Genomic DNA, 25868 nt, shown 5'->3' with positions numbered 1-25868 from the left:
CGACACACCGACACCGACAAAATATTGCTCCTTTCACTGATAACAGCCTGGATGGTCTCTCTCAAGTTAAAACACCCATCCGTTTGTCCGTAAAGCGGCTGAAGAAAGGACTCATCTGAGCATTAAACGTCTTCCTGTCCATCTGAGATGAGCTTGTGTCCCGAGAGCTCAGTGGTGTTTTTGGACATGTGATACACCGCTTCCTCCTTCAATCAGAACACGGGTTACAATAATGAATGCGGTCGTATACTGTATGGGTCTCAAGGGTTTTCCATGGTATTCCTGATTATATGAACACGTATTGATCACGGCGACGTGCCAAGTCGTCATGTCTTGAAGGTCAACCCAACAGTGGTTTCTGGCTTTGAACATGACGCACACAGACTTACACACTCACTGGATCAATTTTATGCAATGCAGATTGCATAACATTTTTTAAATAATTTTCTAAATATTGTTGACCAATTATTCTGATGAAATTTGGAAAAATATACTGAGCCACTACTTATCCGAACTAGGAAAGACAATACCTTTCTTGCACACATGCTAAACTTGAGATTCGGACCAATTTCAGGCTGCCTGTTTTCAGCAAAGTTTATATATGATGCATCTGTCAGAGCTGGCCCACCGCTAGATACACCACTAATACTCCAGACAGACGTGCACTGGAACGGCCAATGCTTTGACAAGTCAATCAAAACCCGTATTTGTGGTCCAAAAACATAGGGATTAACTTTTTTTTTTTTTTGCAGTTGGGGGAAAAACCCATTTCTAAGATGTTCTGTTTATTCTTGGAAACCTTTGCTGGAAAAGGACGGACATGAAGTCAGGTGGGCAACATCATAATCATGACTGAAGAAAATCCCTAACAACTCTTGTAGATGTGGTTGATTAATATTTTAACTGAATGTGCTGACAGAGTCGAGCAGATGACGGCCGCTCCCTTCAGGGGTCGCCACAGCAAGTCCTCCGTCTCCATCCATCCTCTTCCTCTCACCAGATGACTACGTAGTTATATTCAACTTTAGTCGCATCATGATAGATAATCAAGATTTTAGTCTGTCACCACCTACACTTTGATTACAACTTTCCTGTGATATATTTGAATAGAATCTCACTCACTCACTCACTCATCTTCTCCCGCTTATCCGTTACCGGGTCGCGGGGGCAGCAGCCTCAGCAGGGATGCCCAGACTTCCCTCTCCCCAGACACTTCCTCCAGCTCTTCCGGGGGGAGTCCGAGGCGTTCCCAGGCCAGCCGAGAGACATAGTCTCTCCAGCGTGTCCTGGGTCTTCCCCGGGGTCTCCTCCCGGTGGGACATGCCTGGAACACCTCCCTAGGGAGGCGTCCAGGAGGCATCCGGTAAAGATGCCCAAGCCACCTCAGCTGACTCCTCTCAATGTGAAGGAGCAGCGGCTCGACTCCGAGCTCCTCCCGGGTGACCGAACTCCTCACCCTATCTCTAAGGGAGCGTCCAGCCACCCTGCGGAGGAAACTCATCTCGGCCGCTTGTATCCGCGATCTTGTCCTTTCGGTCACTACCCAAAGTTCATGACCATAGGTGAGGGTAGGGGCGTAGATTGACCGGTAAATCGAGAGCTTCGCCTTTCGACTCAGCTCCCTCTTTACCACGACGGTCCAGTACATCGACCGCATTACTGCGGACGCTGCACCGATCCGCCTGTCAATCTCACGCTCCATTGTTCCCTCACTCGTGAACAAGATCCCGAGATACTTGAACCCCTCCACCTGAGGCAGGACTTCTCCACCCACCCGGAGAAGGCATGCCACCCTTTCCCGGTGGAGAACCATGGCCTCGGTCTTGGAGGTGCTGATTCTCATCCCTGCCGCGTCGCACTCGGCCGCAAACCGCCCCAGCACATGCTGGAGGTCCCGGTCTGATGAAGCCAACAGGACAACATCATCTGCAAAAAGCAGAGATGAAATCCTGAGGTTCCCAAACCGGATCCCCTCCGGCCCCTGGCTGCGCCTAGAAATCCTGTCCATGAATAGAATCCATATTCATAAAAAAAAAAAGATTGTGATACTTTGATATAATGTGGAAGAAATAAAGACTAATGTTCATAAAATGTAGAAGACATAATGTAAACTTGTGAAGGTGAAGTGTTAACTGAAAATAACAGCCTTTGCAAATCCCACAAGTGACTCTGAGGCAAAGCAAACAGGATTTCTAGAAGCATTACATAAAATGAGCGTATTTAAAATACTGCTTTCTGCTGGAGCGTCATTGCCCGACCACAAGTGATCCTGTCCCACTGGTGTTGTGTCTCCGGCTCCTGTACGTGGCCAGTGGTTAGTGCCATTTTTAGAGTTGGTTTACTGCTCCATCTGTGTGTCTGGCAGAGTGATTAAGTCACTCCTGAGTCACACAGCCGACCAGTCAGCATGTTTGTGTCAGTCACTTAACGTCTACGTCTTTTTCAGCGTGCATGTAAACATGTCAAGCGTGAAACTTTTCAACAACACGTGGCACTCCTGGGAGCCATACTACTATACCAAAAACCTGAGTACTGATCAACATGTGTTATGACCTTTTCACTCAGCATGTTGGATGAGCGCACCCAGCACTGATAACATCTGCAGAACAACTTAACCCTTCATGTGCACGCTTAAATTCAGAGTATCTTGCAGATTCAAGCACTGCCAGACTGTATAACTGAGATGTTCAAATCACTCTGCAGAGTAACTTCGTGGTTCACATAAGGTTTTCTTTCAGGAACACTGAAACGTCTCCAAAACTATTACTATGTGGGGGATTTGGGAAGCAGTTTATGGCCCAACCCAATTCCTGACTGGCATCAAGACTTCCCGTAGGATCATATTCTCTACCACTGTTACCACTTTGTGAAACAGTTTGCGGATGTTTAAGCGGGTATCCTCCTAAACACAGTTTTAAAGGACGCTCGACAGCAGAATTCGCCGCCAGCAGAAGAATCCAATCCGCCATAATGGTAAATGATCCACATTTGTACAGATGACCCTTTTAAACTTTCTATATGCTCTTACTAAGCATGCTTCTTATTCACACTAAAATCCAAATTAAAAGTCACATTTGCTCATGAACAAGAGCAAACAGACAGGATCTAGACACTCATGTTGGCACAATGAGAACTCCAAAATATTAGGCATTTATTTTTACCACTCGGGCTGATGTTGCTATGCCTGCCTCTGATCATTTCTGCAAGTAAAAATCAAAACAACGTATAAGGCCATCAATCAATCTGTCATTCTTTTTCCTGAATACAGCTGGAGAGGAAGTCCCCTGCCAAGTCTCTTAACTTGTCCTGTAATGAACTTGGACAGACAGCTCCAGGAAACATCTTAGTGATTTACAGCTACTTCTATTCATATTAATACAGGCCACTAAGCACCTGTGAATTCTCAATAGCTCAGCACTTTCCTCAAACTTTCATTTGCCTAGTTGATGCTCTGACAGCCACTCAAATATAGAAGCTCAGAGAATTAAATATGCATTTGCACAAGTAGATGATCATAACGATGACTGGATTTAGCTGAAATTTCCCAATCTGCAATTAAGCAAGTAGTTATTTCAAAGGAGACTTTGTGGAAAAACATGACATTTTTCTGTAATTGAAAATATATATTTGAGGGAGGTGGGTAGAGATACCAGAGTCTGGCCTTCCATCGCCACTCATGAACTCCTGCATCCGCTTCTCCAGTTTCTGCTGGCGTCTTCTCTTCATCACCACCTCTGGGTTTGAGATGGTCCTGGTGAAGCTGGTCTCCGGCATGTCCTTGTAGACCTCTGCTGCTAGACGACTATTTTCCCTAAAGCACAAAGAATTGAAATGAGGAGGGCAGAATAACCAGGGGGAAATAGAAGAAAAAGGATTAGAAAGGTCACAACGTAAATCATGCTCTCATCCTCTGGACCGTTCAGTCTTTTACAGGCATTAAAGAAAAAAACATCTCAGAGGATGTGGGAAGACATGAGGGCAGAACGTAGATGCAGAATGGAAGGGATGCCAGCGTGTCCCTGTTACCCGTCCTCGCGGCCGAGCGCCAGCTCGTCTCCGTCGGGGATCCGAGCAAACTCCTTCTCCCGCTTCTTCTCTTTTTTCTTCTCTTTTTTAGACAAAGTCCTCTTGAAGTTCTGTATTACTCCATCTTTCTCCTTCTCTGGACCATTACTCTGAGTCTTCTGGCAGAGGAGACAAGGGAAAATCTACTTAGCAAAAGAACAATTATGAATAACTCTTCTATTTCAGATTAAGCATAAAAACTTTGGCATTACTTTTAAAACTATGTTAAAACAGGAATAAAGTGATGCAGTGTTTGTTCACACACAAGACAAGTTTTAATGGACATCCTCCAGTCTGGAACACCTGAATAAATGCGGACAAACTCAAACTATCAATCTGCTTTTCCTAACAGGATTTATTCTCTTTTGGCTGAATTACAGAAGGGTCTACTCAAAAACATTAAGGGGACCACACCTGAACATTTTAGTTAAATATGCAGGGTATGTTGCCAGTGGCCAGTTGCCAACAAGCACTTGATGCACACTATTTTCTTTAACAGCCATGAGATGATTCAGCTGCCTGTAAGCCTACTGATTCATAGTCTGCAGATGGAGCAGCTGACCTTGGGCAGGATGTCGTTCTCATTCTTCAGGACGAAGCGTCCCTCTCTGTCATCTTTGTTCCAGTTCAGCTGCACGACAAGAGGCTTCTCGTCCAGATCCAGTTGGCGCTCTTCTAAAACAATAAATACATAAATACAAAATAAAAAAAATTCACAGGAACACAGATCCACACTAAGAGCGGAATCTGTGAGTCAAAATGAAGGATTATTTGGGCCTGGCCGTGTGTGTCAACCCGACTGACGTTCCGTTTTTGATCAAATCTACAGGACTCACCGCCGCTGACGTGGACCTCGTACAGGGAATATTTGGGCGAGGAGAGCATCCTCATGTCTGGCCTGAACTTCTCAGCTAACGTCTCTATGACGTCCTGCGTTGTTGCTGTACTGGAGACTCTGATGCACTTTGTGGCGAAGTTACCGGCGACCCGGTCCTGGAAGTAAAACCGCATCACGCCATGGAACTCCAGGTCCTTCAAGAAAGTGAGAGAGAAAGACTGTCCATCATCTGTTAACACAAACCGCGGCCTGCACAAATACAGTCTGAACTCGATACAATGGTATTTATAAACTCGATACAAATGTTGATACACGGATGTTAACATTCACTGACCTAAATGTTTATTTTTGAGGCAAAGCCCACACAGCGGCTCTAACTGGGTCATTACTGTTGCAGGACAGCGCAGTAAGGTGAACGTTCAGAAAAGGTTTTTTTGATAACTGCAGCAAAAGAAAACTGGTCTTTTCACACACACACACACACACACACACACACACACACACACACACACACACACACACACACACACACACACACACACACACACACACACACACACACACACACACACACACACACACACACACACACACACACACACACACACACCTCTTCTTTGCAGTTGCAAAGAAGTTAAACTTCAGTTGTGAGAGGGAAGCACATTTACAGATAAGACTATAGATACAAAAACTTTTGTTTACCTGGTTTAAAAGCACTTTTTTTTTTGAGTAAATGTGTTTTCCCCACAATTACTACCAAGTGAGAGCTTTTTCCAAGAATCCTTGTAACCTGACCAGCAAATAAAATCCATCAACAATGCTTTAACTGTAATATCTATGTTACACATGCTACCCATCAAAGGAGACCTTTCACACACACACACACACACACACACACACACACACACACACACACACACACACACACACACACACACACACACACACACACACACACACACACACACACACACACACACACACACACACACAGTGTGAAACTCATTTCCTTCTTCAGTCTACTATGGAACAAGAATACTTCAAACATACACAAGCAGTCCTGATGTGATCCACGTGCACTTCTGTGTTGACAGAGTGCCTGTGGCTTGAAGTCATCCTTACGGTACACACAAATATGTTCAGGCTGAACTCAGAGTGGCCTTAAATTTCATCATAGTTGCCTTTAGAAAGAACTTAAAAAAAAAAAAAAAAAGCATCATTCCTTGCATATCAAAAATGAAAGAAACCTCATCCAACATTTACATTTAGGGAGAAAAAGAAGCCAAACCAAAAAAAAAGATGCTAAACTTACATAACAGTGTTTAAGCAAACAACCAAACCAAATTGGAGCTCATAAAACATTAACTATATAAACACTTAGTATATCGCTCTAAGAAGTCCAAGAAGAAAAAATAAAATTTAAAATTCTACCTATATCCCTTGCAAGAAAGTCAAAGGAAGCATATTTAAAAAAAAAAGAAAAAAAAGTTTTAGCATTCAGATTTACCAAAAGTATTTTGAACTAAAGTTACTCAAGAAGTAAAGTTACTTTAAGAAAAAAAAAAAATTTACTCAAGAAGGTATGCATAGAGAACCTGTAACTGACATGCATCCATTACTTCATTTATTTATTTATAGTTAAAAAATATATATAAATAAAAGGCATTTTTCACAAAAATGTTGCATCATCAAAATATAGATTTTTTTTTTATTTTAAAGAAAAGAATATAAGGGGACCCTGAAAAAAAAACTGTCATCACTGAGTCCTGCACGACATAATCAACGTTGACCCTCCAAAAACATCAACATCTTCTTTGGGGGGTCATGTTCTGGGTCTCTGGAAAGCGTCTCAAGACAACTTCTACGGTATATATTAATAAAATTACATTTGTCAGTATTCTATATTTGTATTTCAAAGACTCCAAGTCAGTATTTGAAAGGGGAAACCCGACAAGCCAAGAAGATACCCAAGGTGACAGATCAACCGCCTCCAGCTGAGGAGTGAGGAATGTGGGCAGGACACTTTGAATGGAAGTTTCAAACTACATACGACCCAGATATACCTTTATTCACCTGCAGTTAAGGGGAGATGTTAAGGAAACATGACAAAATTAGGGGGGGAAAAGTGATAAGAAAAAAAGCAGGAAATAGTCAGGCAGAGTGGAAACATTGAGCAGAGTTTCGATAGAGAGCAAGGGCGGAGTCACAAATGTGTGTGTGTTGTGATTTACTGCTGGAATGTGGGTCATTGAGGGTTGCTGTTGTCAAGCTTGCATAACCGTTAGTAACTGTTGCCGTGGAAACACTAGTCCTCTTGGGTTCAAACAAAGCCCAGCTTAGAGTTAGCAGTGGATAATTAACGCACTGGCCAATAGACGTACAATCACCAAGAACAACCACGTGTACTTCAGGTTCAGTGGCAAAGCACAAGTCCACTATGCTTTAAGATCATAAGAAGACCCAACTCTTGAGCCTCTGATACACCTTCACATTCATGACATAGGTATAGTTGTATACTAACACTTTTGTAGACTTTGCTAAGCTCCAAAAAGACCTACACTGAAGCTGTCGCAAGTGACATTGTCCGCCCATAAAGTGGTCAATTTCATCATTGGGGCAGTAGCAATATTTAGTTACAGCAATAGATGCCAATTAAGGATTGAATTTTTTATTTATTTATTATTTTTTTTTGAGTGCAGACATTTGTGCTTGTGGGCTAAAACTTGAAAGCCATTCTAATATATATATATATATATATATATATATATATATATATAAAAGAATCAATGTATGAGACCATAATCCTGTTGGCTCATAGTCAAATCCATATATCCAAGAATCAGGTTTAGACCCATGAACTCCACATGTGAGAGCTTCTCCCAGTTCTATGAAATTAAAAAAAAAATAGAAAATTCAAGGAAAACGGATCTACTACCACTTGCACCTCTAAAGCTATTATAGAGGTAGTTATAGGACTTGGTTGTACTATAACTACAACAAAATAGGACTACAACTAGTGGTTGTATTGTATTGAGTGTTTTTGCATGCTATACCTGCTCTTCACTGTGTGAGGCAAAGGCACGGGCAAAGGCATGAGCATGTGGTGAGTAATACTTAAGGCTAAACTTGTGAGCTTGTGAGACAGGACTATTTATGACACACAAAAAGTAGGCCAACTCTGTACATAGCCGTTATCAGTCAGATGTAACTGAATGGAGAAGGGAGAAAGAGCGTTCTCGACCGGGTGGTTCACGTGGATATGTTTGTTAAGGAGCCCATAGGCCAATGATTGCTGCGATTGAAAACTTTAAATGATCCGTCTTCTGAAAAGCCCAGTGTAAGTATTTTCACATGTGACCATGGGAGATCCTCAGCTTATGGTCTGAAACTGAAAGTGCTTCAGAGCAGGTTCTTGGCAGAGCTCACATGAATCTAGTTTAACTCAAGCTAAATTCCACTCGGCTCACTCAATCCAATCTTATAGTACTTTACTAATCACTTAAAGGAAATTACATCATACTGTAGGTAATGATGCAAAACAAACAACAAAATGTGGAAATTGCAGTTTCGTTTACATACATACATACATATACATATATATTCTGAACATATGGGAAAGTAATAAATAGGAACCTTGCGGATGCTTGCTTTAGATACTCTGGGAGATCGATCAACTAATCAGTTGGGTGATCAGAGAGTCTTTTTGTTTGTCATTTTCCTATTTACTTTTTTTTTTTTTTTTTAATAATTAGTATCAGCATTAGTCAACACCCACAAATATCTAGCCAATTAAAGAGAAGTATCTGTGCGCAGCCCAAAATACAAAACATCATCTTTGTTTTTAGTATTGAATTTAATATCAGGAATTATTTAATGAATAATTGGGTTAAACAAACGTAAGCATCATTTGTTATTTTTACATTGTCACATCTTATATGGAGAGAAGAAAAGCCTAAAACATCAGCAAAGATATAATATATGTAAATACATAAAAGAAAAAGTTTACTTATAAATCAGCCATCCCATCATTTCTAAAACATTAGACACAGGAAATCTTATGTCAGTCAACCTCTATTCTTCATCTATGCTTAGTCACACCCTTTTATATTCCAGAGATATCAAAAGTGAATGGTACACATTGTCAATGTAGTATCATTCATCCGGTGCATACCTTTTTTCAGTGCACACCATTTTTTGGGTATGATCCCATATTTATTTCTCCAGGTTTTACCGTTTCTTTCATGTCACTTCGTTCAGGAATGCTGCAAATCCAGCTACAAAAGGAAATAATCACAAATGAATTACCTACAAAAGTCTGCCTGACACTTGGATTTAGGATAAATACTGAAAAAATAGATATTTTCAATTGATGATATTTCTGATATTTCCTAGAGAAATTCTTATTTAAATTCAGATGGCAAGATACTTCACTTTTACTAATTAACTGATTACTCAACAACATTTTTCATGTCCTAGTATAACCCGTATTACTTATCACTCTTTAGTTTGCAAAAACAGTGAGATTAATGTCCGTGTGCACGCCAAACTGGTGACCTGGTGAAATCCCTGCAAACTTTCCAACTGTTCATGCACCACGAAAGTCAAATGAAGAAACTGCAAGATTGGCCTTTGTCATCACATGTTTATCATTATAGAGAAAATAAGGACACATAAATCTGCCATTTCTGATAAGAAATTGCTAAAGTTTTTCAAAAATCCTTTTGCTATAAGCTTCTGTTTATGGCAACAAATTATAGTCTACTCAGCTGTATTTGCTGCTTGTTGTACCAACAGACTGCAAAGTCAGAAACTGCTACTGAACTCCTGTGGATTGTATGCGTTTGATGTAATGAATGATGGCCCACACAAGAAAACAACAGCTCTTCTACTTAGCAGAACAACATGTACCCTTATGTTTACATGGACAGAACGCCACATACATCTGCTGTCCAGGTTCCAGCATCAGGCTGCCCTTGAAAAACCAACAATCACCTTTCATATGACAAATAAAGGAAATTTCAAACTAGTCAAGAAGGAAAATAAAAACGCATGTCGCACACACAAAACCAAACAGCCAACTACCTTGCAGAAAGGTTTTGATAAAGACACAAGCAGCTTGAAGAATGTTGTTTAAAGTAGAACATTTTAGCCTCCCTACAATTTGATATTTGTTCAGCTTACACTTCAGCCTTAGAGAATTAAGAATCATAAGAATTAAGAATCATACAATCAATGTAGCATCTAAGGATTTCCTTTTGTTTGCCTGAACAAATATGAAGAGAAACAGCTCGGAAGGTTAGCCCATTTGACTGTCTAAAGCATTTCTTCACATACACTCATCACTTCAGTATCCATCACTATCTTCACGATCCCCATAATGTCTCGTTCGCTCTCATCATTCTTCCACAAAGCCTTTCAACTGTTCTCACAAGTCAAAGCAGCAAGGCTTCTGTAGCCTACTTAAATCCACCTTATACAGAAAGCTGTGTGTGTGTGTGTGTGTGTGTGTGTGTGTGTGTGTGTGTGTGTGTGTGTGTGTGTGGTTATCAGGTGTTAAGAAAACTAACCAGAGCTCCATATCTTTGCGAGGACGCCGCCGTTTGGTCCTCGAGTGTGACATTTAAATACCACGATAGAGCAGACCTGCATGTCTGGGCTGGTTCTACAGTTTACAATACTACTCTAGATATTCAAGTTAAAACATAACAGAGCTGCATAAATCATTCAATAGCTTTGTGTCCTGTCTTTCACTTCTGTGATAAATCTATCCTTAAAACAAGCAACTCAAGGAACAACTTGGCAAAAATGTTCAACAAACCAGCTACAGCTCAGTGATCTTAGCAATTTCATCCTCGCTGCCCCATTTCTAACTTACAAGGCTACCAGTGTGGAAGATGCCGTGCCTGCACTTCAAAGCTTTTGAAAAAAGACTCAGGCCACGTTTACACGTAGCCGGGTATTTACAAAAACGGATATTTTCCTCTCTACGTTTTCAAAAAAATCCTCGTTTACACGGACCCGCATGAAAACGCTCTTAACGTCATGCAAGCCAATCAGAATCCTGGAAAAACATCAACAAATGACACGTGTGTAACTTCCAGTTAAGGCTGATTTATGGTTCCGCGTTACATTAACGCAGAGCCTACGGCGTAGGGTACGCGGCGACGCGCACGTACCTTGCGCGTCGCCGCGTACCCTACGCCGTCGATTTAACGCGGAACCGTAATTCAGGCTTCATGCTGCTGGCTGACACGTTCACAGGCTTGAATGAGCAGGAGGCTGGACGGGGGGGGGAAGTTACTTTTAAGTGTGACTTTAGAATATTAAACAGGTAAAATACAAGAAAATATTGACGGTGGCCAAACTAATTGTAAACACAGGTCGCACACATGACGCTGGTGAGTTTCTGGTGCATAATGTGACGTTCTGAAGCTTAAATCTCCGTTTTCCTCAAAAACGGAGTTTTTGAAAATCTCCACTTTGGCCGGAGTTTTCAGAAATGATCGTTTTTGGGGGCTTTGAGCTGCGTTTACGTGTAAACGAACGGCCAAAACGCATGAAAACGCCTCCGTTTTTGTAAATACCCGGCTACGTGTAAACGGGGCCTCAAGCTCTAGAGACCATAGCCCCTTTCACACAGAGATTCCGCAATATTGGTGTAAAGAAGTCCTGCCAATACGCCGCCTTTGTTGGTTCACACAGAACCATACAACGCCGGCATAACGCCGCTCCCGTCTGTAAACTCACACAGCATGCCGGCGTTCCGCAATCAGAGGCGTGACGACAGCGTCAGTCCGACCGTCATGTCAGCGGCATGCCGGCTGTGTCATTCACACAGACCCCGTTTCGTCTCTGTGACGGCTCTGTGACTACCTCCGCTGCCGGCTTATTGGTGGGGCCACTTGGCCCCCCCATTCCGCCTCCGTGACTTTCACACAGAACAGCGAGGCGGCTTAAAGGCGCAACGTTCCCGCCTCGAACTGGCTGTGTGAAAGGGGCTCATGAGAGCAGGCCATCAGGTGCTGAGCTGGACAAGTCACTTCCCTGTTTGGCATCACGTCCCTTCGTGTTACTGAGAGCACGGCTGCACTAAAAAAAATTGAAGTAATTTCAAATTAGGTTCATTGTTTCAAAGTTAAGTTAGATCAACGGCAAACGCAACAGGAATTTCCCAGAATGGGTCTGAAAAAAAAAAAACACCAACTGCCGACGAGGACGATGATATCAAAAAAATCCCTGGAATTTATGGAGGAGGAGATTTCTGCTGTCAAACTGCAGCAGAAGGCTATCCTGGACCTGGCGGAGGAGGGGAAGGCTGCCAGGCTTCAAAACGTGGCAGAGGGCAGAGTTCCTGATGGAACAGTACACCAGGATGAAACACCTGATGGTAACCGGGATCCACGTTAAACCTCGGTCATACAGTTAGGCTATGATGGCAGACAACAACGAGGGCAAGCCTGGTCACCCAAAGCAAGGGAACTGAAGTTGGCCCTTTCAACATCGAAGCATGCCGCCCTCTACCCCAACATAACAGGGATTAACGATTTGTTCACAGAAAGCACAAAATTGCACTGCTAAGACAAGGATGAATGCTAAAAAGGATCCAGTGTCTTCATAAATGGACGCTTGACCAAACGTTGTGCCGATTTTGCACAAATTGTAAAGTTTTCCTTAAATTAAATGGAACAATCGAGCAAGCCAAAGTCTTGTCATCAGAAATATTGAGGATCTGGACAGGTACTGAGGGTCACCATCTTCGTATAGACGTACGAGGAATGTCACAACACACAGCTATGAAAGAACAGAACAGAACTAATTCATCTACATCTGGCCACAATAATGATGCCATTCATATGATTTTCACACAAGACAAACTGAAGCCGAGGACATTTAAATTTACTAATCATAATTCGCAGGATCTAGAAAATGACATAGATCCAGAGAATCGTTCTTTTCAGACATAAATGACAGCTGCTGCTGCTGCTATGCAAAGGAACAGCTTAATCAAAATGTTAAATCAGAAGACAAATTATCCATAATATATTTCAACGGCAGGAGCCTATATGCAAATTTAACTTCCATCAAGGACTATTTAAAGCAATTTACAAGTGATTGATATTTCAGAAACATGGATCAAAGCCAACAGGGGAATTGATTTTAAATTGGACGGGTATGAACTCAGCTGTATAAACAGGAAGAAAAAGAGTGGAGGGGGTGGCTGCATATGTGGATGACAACTTGAGTTATGAGGCAGTAGAAAGTATGACAGTGATGATAGATAACTTATTGGAGTCTATAACTACTAAAATGTGTGAAGAAAGGAGAAGAAATGTAATACTTAATTGTATTCATAGAACTCCTGGATCCAGTATTGAAATATTTAAAGTGTTTGTGGAAATGTTTTCAAAAACGTTTAGTTATTTTCATTTGTGGAGATTTTAACATGATCTCTTAAACCCAAATAAGCACAAAATGACAGATGATCTCATTGATACAATGTATAGTATGAGTTTATATCCAAAAATAAGTAGACCTACTAGAATCACGTGTGAGTGTGGCACATTGATTGATAATATATTTACCAATGATATTAAGAATAATACTGTCGGCAGAATATTAATTAATGACATCAGTGATTATCTACAGTCTTGTATATGATGGTATGAGACTTAACCAATTAGAAAAAATAACTATAGTAAATTATTACTATAATAAAATCCATATTAAGGGGATATGAACAATATTAAAATAATATCATTAAAAATAGTCCCGATCAAAGAGATTACCCATAATACTTCATGGACAATAATATTACATCATATTTGTTAATGTTGGTCCGACTGTGGCAGAAAAAAAATCCCAGATCCACTGCCATCAAATGATCGTTATAATAACTTAGTGGAAAACAACTCAGAATCAATGATGCTCTCAGCAGAGGACAAGAATAACAGTTGAGAGTTGTAAACAAATTAAAATATAAAATATCTACTTATTGCAATGATATTAATATGAAAGTTGTTTAATAATTCAAGAGATCTTAGAAGCATTAACCTACATTTCTAATTAACTGGTACATTTCCAAATAAAATAAAAATAGCTAAGGTTGTACCGCTGTTTAAAACTGGAAATAAACACTTCTCAAATTACAAGCCTGTTTCTTTACTTCCACAATTCCTCAAAAGCTTAGAAAAACTGTTCATTAATAGAAATTCTTGCGTAAACACAAAATACTCTTCGATTGTCGGTACGGTTTCAGAACAAACAGTTCAACATTGCTGGCTTTAAAGGAGGGGGGGGGGGGGATTGTTACAATCCCCCCCCCCCAGATTGTTACAATGGGTGGGAAGTTTTTAAGAGACATGAAACAGTTTGTGAAGATGGGAGAGTTCATATCTTCACAAACTGCAAAAAGACACAACTTTGGAAATGTACAGAGTGTATGTAAACTTCATCATATGGTAGCAAACAACCTTCTCCTCAATAATATCCAAAACCTTTTCTTTAGTGGAGATGGGGGAATAAACTGAAGGGGGAGTTAATATTCAAACATCCTCCGGTGAGTACAACTTTAAAAAGTTTGTGTTTTTGTTTGTTAAGTGAACGTGTGGAACAGATTAAATGTAGAAATAAAGCCAAGCATTAATCGGTTTAAAAAAGGGGCACAAAACGCATGATTTTTACTGATTGCAAGGATGAAGACAGTTGTTCATATAGGTGTAAATAAATATGCATACATGTGAACATATGTGTATGTATGTCTGTTTGTGCACGTGTGTCTGTGTGTATTTATTAATATATGGTATGTGTATATATCCATTTTTATACATTTAAAACTCAGCAGGAAATGAAAGATAAGTACAGATTAGTGGAGAAGGGGTAGGGTTAAATAAACGTTGCTTCTCCTTACGCCTTTACAAACAGCTTGTCATCTTTATTATTGTTATTTCTTTGAACTAAAGCATGTATTCATTCAATATATTGTACATGGACTGCAACAGTAAGCTGGTGTGTCAGCTGACTATAAGATTTGGTCTCAGTGGAGGAAATGCTCAAAAGGAGAAGACGGAAATGCAATATGAAACCAATTAAATGCAATAAAATGTTTCCCTTTGAATGGCCATGGCTTATTTGGTTTTTGGATAAACAAACCGTTTTGGGGCAGGATCTGGCTCTCCTCTGACTGAGTCAGGCTTTGAGGAGGTAGTTTTTCTTCAGCAGAAGAGTGAAAATACCAACTGTAATGACATTTAATGCCCCCCCAAATACCAACCTGTCTGATCTCAAAACTCTCACTGCCTTTTTCCACCATAGAATATAAACAACAAATCCCCACTCCCATCATAATATTCATTGTACTGATACTGCAACCCTGTGATCAACCGAATACCAAATCTGGTGATAGAGATAAACATTAAACATCTTGTTTCCATGGACACACTAAATACTTGAGTTTTTAAACTAAGATTTATTTCAGAAGAGGGGAGGAAAGAGTCTCTCGATGATGCCCGTTTGAGAATGAGAATAGATTCCAGCTGTTGTGCGTCATCTCTTTCTCCTCCCCACACAAGAACATAAATAATCAGCCTAACAAAGTGAGCCAAGTTCCTGAGTCAATATTGTTGCAGCCCCACCTGCAGTAACATGGGGGGATTCCTCCTAAAGCCTCAGTTTAACGTCAGCTGAAAAGAGGTTTTATCTCAGATGTGGGGAGGGGAAAGTCATCCCAGCAGAGGGATTCAAAGACATCAGATCAACTGACAAACCAAGAGAGAAAAGCGAGAAGAGGGGTAAAGAAGACAAAGAATCCTTGAAGCAGGAGAATTACTTTCAAGTTTCTTTTAATAGCAGTGTGTGGATGTGATGTGTGGTTCACATCACAGCACTCACTATAAATATTTTAGTCATACCTCTCCATGAATAACAGGTATTATAAAACAGCAATTACCCGTCAAGCTTTTGTAGATTCCCGTGACAATAGAGGGGGGGGGGGTGTAATAACCATTTTCTGATATATCCAATTCTTCAAGATTGGAATGACAACGTTTATAATTAGCTAGACCTTCAATCAGGACTTGAATTTCAGCACAAGATTGTGGTTATGGCAAATAATTTCAGAGAGCGCCAAAGATTCATAGCTTACAGGTGTGGGAGATTCATGCATACATTTCCAGATCTATAACAGTAATGCTGTAAAGCACATGAAGAATAGACAGAAGAACAGTAAAAACCAAAAGTATGAATGACTGACTGATCTCCGCCTTTGTAAAAGACTAAGCTTCCGCTCATCTTTCAAATCCTTATCCAACATATTCATACATTTTCTATATATGAACCCTGTATAGGCTTCATCCTATACAGGGTCATCCCTGTATAGCTCATTATCGCAGCTCATTGCAGGCGAAAGGCAAGACAGGTCGCCAGTCCATCACAGGGCTACATACAGACAAAACAACCACACACACTCAAACTCACTCCTAGGGGCCATTTACAGTCATGAATCAACTTAACATACATGTTTTTGGACTGTAGGGGGAAGGGAAAAAACCATGCAAGCATCAGAACATGCAAACTCCAGACAAAAAGAATACCTAATTCAATTTGGAAAATTGTTTTACACCTTATTGTTTATTGTATGGATTCCCATTAGCTGCCGCCTTGGCGTAGCGTAACTACACTTATAATAAAACAATAATACACATACATGTCCACGCACACACATCAGTTATATATGCATAATATGATCATATATTAATATCACTAGAATTATACTAATACACTATAATAGCACGAACAATATCATACATTAGTAATATATTTTCAGTCACTGCTATCGTTATAATAATTTGACTAATTTCAATATCAATAATACATTCCCAGTCATATGGTCTGCAGCATTAGGTGAGCCTTAAGTCGTTTTTTTAATGTTATAGATATGTGATATGTGAGGAGGTAAAGAGTTCCAGGGCATTATTGAACGATAGATAACCGAGTGTTTGAGTAGATTAGTTCTCGGGGTTGGAGGTATCAGGTATCCAGAGGTAGCATTTCTGGTGTAATGGTTATGTCTGTCTTTAGTATTTAGTAATTGGTTGAAGAAATATTCAGGTGTCTGATTGAATATGATGTTTTCTAAAATAACATCAGGATGTTGTAGCTTCAACTGTGAACCAGGAAAGTCGGGAGTGCATATCCGCTATATTTGTACGTGTTGAGCAGTGAAGTGCCAGTCTAGCCGCTCTGTTTTGAACCAGTTGCAATTTATGTATTTCTTTCTTTGCTGCTGCAGACCATATAACGGAGCAGTATTGCAGATGACAGAAAACCAAGGACTGTATTACCTGACTGATCATAGAGGATGACAAATAAGAAGAGCACTTTCTAATCAATGCTAAGCCTCTTCCCATTTTGGACACAGTACTATCAATGTGATCAGACCATGACAACAGTTCATCCAACATTACACCAAGTAGTTTTGTTTTCTTGACCTGCTCTATTGCTGTTCCTGACATTGATAGATGCAGCCGTGGGTCACCAATAAGCATACTTCTCGAGCCAAAAATAACGCATTTTGTTTTAGAGATATTCAGGACCAGTTTGTTATTTTTCACCCAGCTAGATACCCTCTCTAGATCTTGATTCACAATGGTTTCCAGTTCATTCATAGTTGAGGCAGTGCTCTACAGTGTTGTCTCATCTGCATACATAACTACAGTAACTACATCTTAATAATAGATAGAAACTTAAAAGAAATAGTTAAAATAAAATGTCTCACAAACTGTTTGGAAAAAAAAAAAATGAATTTTAACTCAGAGCATAAATTGTGAATACCAAACGTATTCATCATGTTTACTGACTTGCATATGAGATATTTCATTCATATACCTGTTTGTTATAGATACTCCAGGGGGTACATGAGATTTGAGGAAAAATAATCTTAAAAAAAATTGTGTTAGTTCAAATTTAGTTAAATTATATAGTAAATCATTTTATAAAAACATACATTTATGAGCCAGATTTCCTATTTCATTGAATTTTGCATTATATCTCAGTATCCTAAGAATAATCCCCAGGTCTTCCCCATTCTTGGCATGTGCCAACAATGGAGACATCATTGAAAGTGCTGTAGCAACGCTGCTAAAAAACACAGAGGGACAAGTGCCAATGAAGGCTAAATCACAGCTGGCAAAACACCAGTATGTTGAAAAATGTGTTTTGATGGAACCACTAGTTGCAACATGCCCACGGTGTTGTGTTTTTTCCCTGGCCAGAAATCAGTCAACAGTAGCTTGAAAGCTTCTCCAGCGACACCTTACTTTAAAAGATGAATGTTATGTTGGATCTGAGTTTTTTTAGATGAAACTTTCAGAACAGCATTTCATATAGAATTGTGTTTTACTGCTTTTTTTTTTTAATTAACTAAAAATGCTTTGCACTCATTAAGTTTACTAGGCTGAAAAAAATATAGTTCACCGGGGGGGGTATATCACTGAAAAACGTTTGAGAGACACTGTTACATTTTATTTTCCTACATCAATGCAATCTTTGCACTAATGTAAGGCTTGACAATAGTTTAAAATCACTGGTGGACCCCTGTTGGTTTATAAGGAAATTATTTCCGTCAGTGTAATAATGTTCAGTTCTTCTAGGTTCTTGTTTTTTTTTTTTTTTTACTGTGTAACATTCAACATTACTATGAATACTTTTTTTTATTTATTTCTATATTTGCAAAATCTGTTTAAAAACATTAACAACTCCACGTCAAATACCTGTCTATTATGCTCAGAGGTGATTGTAAGGTCTGTTGGGCAGGCAAAAATTCACAGCACCATAGTAGCACATTTTCTAAATTTCTTGCCAATGAATCCTATAACTTAGCATTCTTAGCTTGACAGTTAAGTTTAACTGGACACAGCTTTGATGGCTGAAGAACAAGTTTTGTCCAAGAAACTGTAGCCATTGTATTTTCAGCCTAAAAGCTGAGTAAACGTAGAGTAAAAGTAGATTGCAGGTGTCTTTACTGCGACACTCAACATTAGTTATGTTGTATGGTGTTACTGCTCTAAGCTAAATTAGCTTATATATTATCTGCACTAATTACCACTTTCCTGATACCTTTTTTTTTTGCTCCTCCTGTTTTTTATTTTCATATCTCACTGCCAGGTGGATGGCTTCTCTTCATTTTGATGGACCTGCTCTCAGCCGGTTTATTTATGCAAGAAGCAGCGAGGGGTGGAGGCGGAGCCCCTTTAGAGCGTTCTCCACCGGTTGACCACCGTATTTAAATTATATTCATTCAGTACGTTTACAGCTAACAGAAAGTCGTATTGTTGCCTTAATCCGACCGATTTTTAGAAGCCATGTGTACACCTTAGCCGGGCTGTGGTCGACCGAACTGAAGCTCTTGAGATCGAGCTGTTTGTGCCCTAATTTAAGTTATTCCGGCACGTATACACAACCCACGCTTAGCCGAGCTACTGACTGCCCCGGGACTCCCGCTTCTGGAAGTGACGACACTGCGAAAGCCAGAATATCAATACAGCAGGGGAAGAAGAAGACGAACAACAAAAGAAGCAACCGGAAGACCGTAAATGCAAAAGTGTGTGAGGCACCACCTAGCAACGAACGCACCTCACTCAATAATCAATTGTCTTCTTGCGCATGTATACTTGGATTTCTCTGAAACTCCAGTTTAATCCTTAGCTAGATTGTTGCCAATAGTTTGATTTCGATGTGCATGTAACTGCACTGGCTGTCACTGCTTTGTTACGATTCAAAGTTAGTCTGACCTCAGGGGCCGCAAGCATTTGCCTGGCATGCCTGTTGGCAAGCGGTAAAAAGCGACTGAAATTTTAAACTTCCTACTGGGAAATCAAAAGTAAATCAACCTACAATCAACGCCCAGTCTGTAAGAAATTAGATTAATGCAAAACCGCTGTCCTGCTCTGGAGTTACACCTTACATTTGGAAAGTTGAAATTCCATGAGCATTACAGGACTACTCTGGAATGACTGTCGCTTATGAGAATTTCCTGCAGACCAAGAAAAGAAAAGGAGAAAAACCTGAAGCACAAAGAAAAACAAAGACAGGCAATGGAGCCCTGTTGTCCTGAAATAATGAAAAGTCTAAGTGCACACATTTCCTCTGTGGCTGCAAAGAAAAGCCTCTTTGTTTCAGGTGAGTTTCTGTCTCAGTATTGAGTCATCCAGCCTCTGCTACCCTCGTGTACGCAGCCCACCCTGTTATTCTGACAAGAGTAAGGCATTGTGGGAAGGTAGAGTATAAATCATTTAAGCCTAGTGATGATTCCTGACCACAAACCAGACCCACTCACTGCCTCAACGCCTCCCAAAGCAACTCACATTAATCAAGGCCAGTATATAAAATCACATTCACGATGAATTCTGTCCGCAAGTGTGTAAAACTGTCCAGCACAAGAGTGTAAAAGGCTGATCAGTCAGTGATTATATTCATTCATTTTAAATGTATTCCATTATCTTAAAACCTTCTTTCAAATAATCCAGATTTAGATTTGAAACAGGTGGAGTAAAACGGGCCGACATACATTATGAGGTCCCCTCCTGAGCCTCCTTTGTTGTGACTGTAGGGACTAGGGCCTAAACAGTGGAAAGATTTCAGCTCCAAAAATGCCAGGGTGGGAATGCTGCGGAGGGAAAAGGGCTCCGATCAGGACAAGAGAGCAATAAACTGTCAGTCTCTGATTGCTTTAAAGTTTACGTTCCATGGCACTTTCCGGTACTGTAATAGCTGATCCCACCGGCACACAGGCCTCAACACTCCAGTGAGGACTGTTAGGGAGAAATAACACACTTCAACTTAAAAATTGGCTATTTTACCTTAGACCTCAGTAGAAACACAAAAAAGATTGGAGTGAAAGAATCTTTTAACTACTTGAAGAAAAGCCCTGGGCTTTTTAGTATTTGACACTTATGGTCAAATTGTAGCTCTAAACAACTCACGAGGACTTGGTTTAGGAAAATCTAAATAAATGTGCACCAAACATTTACAAAACTGGTAAATAAGCAAAGACCCAAGCTTCAGACTATTAAAAAACAGCAACTGTTAGGACAAATCCATCAGCTCAGTTAAGACACAAAAAAACTAAACGTGAATTTGATGTTTTAACTTTAACTAAAATACAAATACCTCACGATGGAAATTCATTTTCAGTGAGTAAAATATTCTATATATAAATTATACTACCAGTCAAAACGTTTGGGTACACTTTCCTATTCATGACCGGTAGTGTATTGAAAAATATTCTTAGACCATATGGTAAATAAAATCACACATAAGTTTGTTGGAACAACATGACAGACAGAATATAATCAGCTAGTTATTCATTCAGTTTCCAGAACAGCGCTTAAATTAATCATCTCACTGCCCCTCTTTTTGAAGTTTATTAGGTGCGGGTACTAGAGCTGGTTTGGAGGTGCTTTAACATTAGAACCTTCTACAGACCAGTCTGTTTTATCAATCAAGAGCCACGTCTTGACACCACTGATGACGTCTCTCACCACACTGGTTTTATTGTTGCTTGTACAGTGGTTCCCAAAGTGGGGGGCACAACCCCCTACGGGAGATGCAGAGCCATTGCAGGGGAGGACGTTAGTATGAATGAATGAAAAAAATGATACTTTGATATTGCAAGCATAATCAGAGGCGCTACTTGCCAACAGGCAAACCAGGCAAATGCTTTGAACCGCAACATAGCTGTGACGATGAGGAGAATTTGCAATGACGGTGGTCGGTCGGTGGAGAAAAGGGGCCCGCCTCCACCTCTTGCTGCGTCTTATGTAAACAAACCTGATGAGAGCAGGTCTATCAAAAAGACAAGCTATTAGTTTTAGTTTAGTTTAGTTTATTTTGTTTTGGTCATTTACATTTTAAGATGTTTGCATATACACACTGTATATGTACAGTATACACACAGGTATAAATATATATATGTACACATTTCCTTTTTTTTTGACCAAAAAGGTATAAGCTGAAGCCTCATGGCTTATTTTGCCTATCCTTTTCAACAAAGGCAGACTTCAGAAACAAAAGATACTAATAAGAAGAAAACGAAACGAACGAATAAAACAAAGAAAATAAACAAAGAAGAGAAGAAAATAAATGTGGTCACTCACGATTTGAGGATAGCTGCAGGAGGAAAGTTGCATAATTTAGACAGTTTAATATTAAGATAATTTATATTAGTGTTCTATATTTATCCATTATTTTAGATTTATAATTTTTTTTAAATTTATATATTGAGCTACTTTTCATCTGGCATCTGGCGGTGAGAAACGAAAGAAAAAACAGGAGGAGTAAAAAATAATAATAATAAATTAAGTGATAAGTACTGCAGACAAAACATAAGCTAATGTAGCTCAGAGCAGCTCAGTCTGTCCTGCTAATGTTGAGTGTCACAGTAAAGACACCTGCAATAAACTTGTTTACTCAGTTAGCAGGATGGAAAAAAAATAAATAGCTGTCTTGAAACTTGTTCTTCAGCCATCAAATCAAAGCTGTGTCCAGTTAAAGTTAACTGTCAAGCTAACAACGCTAAGTTATAGGATTCATTGGTAAGAAATTTAGAAAATGTGCTACTGAGGTGCAGGGACGAAATAAACGTGTGTTGTGTGGTGTCAGATTTACTATACACGGTTGATTCATTAGTTGGAGGGGCCCCCTCTGAATTTTCGCCTAGGGCCCAAAGAGACTGTAGAATTACCCCCGAGCATAACGGACAGGAATTACCCCTGAGCATAACGGACAGGTTTTTGACGGGGAGTTATTCTAAAATTGAGCGCCAAAATGTTCTTATAAACCAAAAGGGGAGCAGACCAGAGAACGTCTGGGAACCACTACTCTAGTGCACTGCTTTTCTTCTTTTTTTTTTTGTTTAGATCCACAAAACACAATAAACTAATCTCCATAATACGTGCACCAGCTGCTGATACCTGAGTGAGTGATTCCTTTCTCTTAACCAGCAAAAAGCTGTTAACATGAAAGGACCAAGTTTCCTGGCCACTTACTCCAAGTCATTATTTTCTATTGCATGTGTATTTTTTTGCAGTCTTTCATTACTGCTGCCTGCACAATAACCGAGAAGAAATATCCAACCAGGCAGACAGCAAAAACGAAGGACTTCTGATGCTGTATGTGAATTTCCTCAACTCTATGAGGCAATTTTTAGGTTATATTGAAACCTGTGGAGGAAAACTATAACAGGTTTCCATCAGATTTGGCTTTTTTTTTTTCTTTTTAAAAAAAGGAAGCTATATTTTAAAAGAAATGTATCTAGGTAGCTCCCTACTTTCAAACAAACCAGGAGCGTTCTGCCTGCACACAGTAAACTAAAACACTGCTTATCTACAATGGACAAATAGACAATTTCTTAGTCAGAACAGAAAAGGGTATGGCTGGATATGACATTGTCTAAACTATTCTACAGGCCCATTTCAACCCATTTTGCAATAAATCAGTCAAACCCAAATCAACTATTTACAGATATATACCAGTACATCTCATAGAAATTCATAGGAGCCGCAAAAGAGGAAGAAGTCCTATTTGTCTAACTCTCGTGGAAACAAAGAAATGTTCAGAAACTACTTGGCTAATGAGAGGAAAGATTCGCTTCTGCTCCATTTACTGATATTTTTGTTCTCATTTTCAGTAACTATAAAGGAAAAGAGGGAGAAAGACAACAAGCGACTTCAGAGACAGCCAGAGGGATCACACATGCTTTTGTGTGTGTGAATGTATAATACAGATCAATAACAGTCTGCAAGGGTATAGGGGGGAATGGTTAAACATGGCACCTTGTGATCAGGGTTATAGAGTAGCACACATGCATCCCACACTAACAGCAGTGCCTAAGAATGTGACCTTAGCAGGCATTTTGATCCAAACGTGCAGGGAATAGCGAAGCCTTATTACGAATGCAGTGTGCACACATGCACACACAAACGCACTTGAGATGGGGTGCTGAATTATGCAGGTCCGCCCACAACACTTGCTCAGCCGTGGAGTGACTTTGGTAAAATACATGGGGGAGGAAGTGGTGGCAAACTATCAGACGGGCCAACAGACCAAAACAGTGTGTCCACTCAGACCAAGTCAAACAGTAATCCGACTGATAAATCCACCAAGACAGGCAGGCTGAAACAGACAAGCCTGCTTCACCACCACCTCTGATCACAATTTCCCATTTTTTGAATAACTACTTTACATCCAGGACCTCAACAGTTATTATCTGCAATGTAATTTAGTTTTAAAAGCCTTATTATATTGGGGAGTGTTATCTGTAGTCCTCTAGCAATATTTAACAATCGTAGAGGTTATCCAAGTACTTAATTTTGTAAGAATCTGCCATGCATAAAAATGAAACCATAAAAATTCAACAGAAAATTAGGTCATACATTTCATATAAAGTTTAGTAAAATGGGCAAAGTTTACATTATTCAGTCAGCACGCCTCGGTAAAATACACATTTTGTTTTAGAAAATAGAAGAAAACATTAGATTTAAGGTTCTTCACAAGCTCCAGCAGTTTGTTGTGTGAAGAGTCAATTTCCAAAACTCTAGCTTAAAGCTTTGAATATTCAGTCAGCAAGTATTATTCAAAGTACCAAAACTTTTGCAGATACTGTTTAGTAACCAGTTCTCTAAATGTATAAGTATTTCCCCAAGATAATAAAGGGCAGTTATGAAACCCATGAGTTCTTGTCTACCTCATAATAGAGCTGGCTCCTCCAAAGACAAAAAAATACTCCCCTAAATGGTACCTGTAACCCAACACCAACATGCTATGGTAACAGCCCTGGCTTGGTGTCATGTTGCCATGGCACTCTTAGATAGGCCATGCCCTCTTCTCAGGTGTCAGGTGGACAAACAAAACATGCTGGTAATATATGCCTTAGTGTAATCATGAACTTATAAGATCATCATACAAAACATCTCGACTGAGCAAACCTCAGAGATTATTCCAAGAGATTTCATCAAATAAGAACTTCCTTCTAACAATAGAAGCGAGCTTAGGATTCAGTTTTGTACATAAAAAATTAATAGTCTGCAAATTATTTTCAGCCGCATTTCTGGTCATGGCTGGATAGCAAATCATCGTCATCATCTCTCTTCCTCAACCACCTGACCTACTGGCATCACCCCAAGGCCCGTCATTCTCCTCCAGCTACAACCGGAGTGCAGTGCAGGCAGAGACTGGAGCTTTGTTGGGAGCAATTATATAAAAATGCAACAACCAAGTCCTGAAGAAAGCAGTAGTGACAGATGTAGAAATCCCAGCCAACAGTGACAGGAGAGAAGAAGGAACACAGGAAGTTGAAGAAATATCAAGGGTTGATGGAAGAGACAAAAAAGATGTAGAAGGTGAAGGCAGTAATTGTGCCAATGGTTGGCGTCACTATAGCAACAGTTGAGGCACCCAGAGCTGGGACAGTCGTAAGAAAAGCATATACACATATTTTATTATGGAGATATATATATATATATATATATATATATATATATATATATATATATATATATATATATATATAATATGGGAGCTCTGTACTGATTAGGTCTAACCAACATCGATTCTATCATTTATTTATGACGTTCAATGACTCACCATCAGACTATCACTAAAAATGGTTAGTGTAGAAACTACACACTGCCCTTCCAGCTGGCATTAGAAAGAAAAAAAAACAGCTTGATGAAAGTTCCAGATATCCTGAAACTAGTACAACTTATACCACAAGTATCCAAATTAGCACATGACATCATGTGGCCTTCAACAAAAACCGTTCAAAAAAATATTTCCAGGATTAACTAAATCAGGATATTCCAGTCCTTCACAGGACGATTTCCCATTCTTTTCTCTAGTATCAGTGATTTTCGATGACCCTCCCTCTGAATGTATAGGATAATGTTTTTGTATTTGCATCTGATGCCGCTTC

At 39.8% G+C, this 25868-nt stretch overlaps 1 protein-coding gene across 20 annotated transcripts in view; it reads right to left on the bottom strand.

Annotated features, from left to right (window-relative positions):
* The window catches only part of afdna (afadin, adherens junction formation factor a), a 106602-nt gene that overhangs the window by 67881 nt on the left and 12853 nt on the right, over positions 1–25868 (bottom strand). For 12 of the 20 annotated variants that reach the window (XR_009784492.1, XM_061746709.1, XM_061746717.1 and 9 more), the window contains exons 2-5: positions 4902–5097; positions 4628–4740; positions 4027–4184; positions 3651–3811 (exon numbers count right to left, since the gene is read on the bottom strand). Coding sequence is in view for 19 of the 20 variants with exons in the window: in XM_061746709.1 (XP_061602693.1) it covers positions 3651–3811; positions 4027–4184; positions 4628–4740; positions 4902–5097 (628 nt within the window). In the remaining variant the exon portion in view is untranslated. The remainder of the gene's footprint in view (positions 1–3650; positions 3812–4026; positions 4185–4627; positions 4741–4901; positions 5098–25868) is intronic. The other 8 variants (XM_061746710.1, XM_061746722.1, XM_061746727.1 and 5 more) reach the window with 3 other exon arrangements.

The sequence above is a fragment of the Cololabis saira genome, chromosome 18, assembly GCF_033807715.1.
Source record: "Cololabis saira isolate AMF1-May2022 chromosome 18, fColSai1.1, whole genome shotgun sequence".
NCBI classification, from domain to species: Eukaryota; Metazoa; Chordata; class Actinopteri; order Beloniformes; family Belonidae; genus Cololabis; species Cololabis saira.
This window is presented reverse-complemented; position numbering and strand designations above follow the sequence as displayed.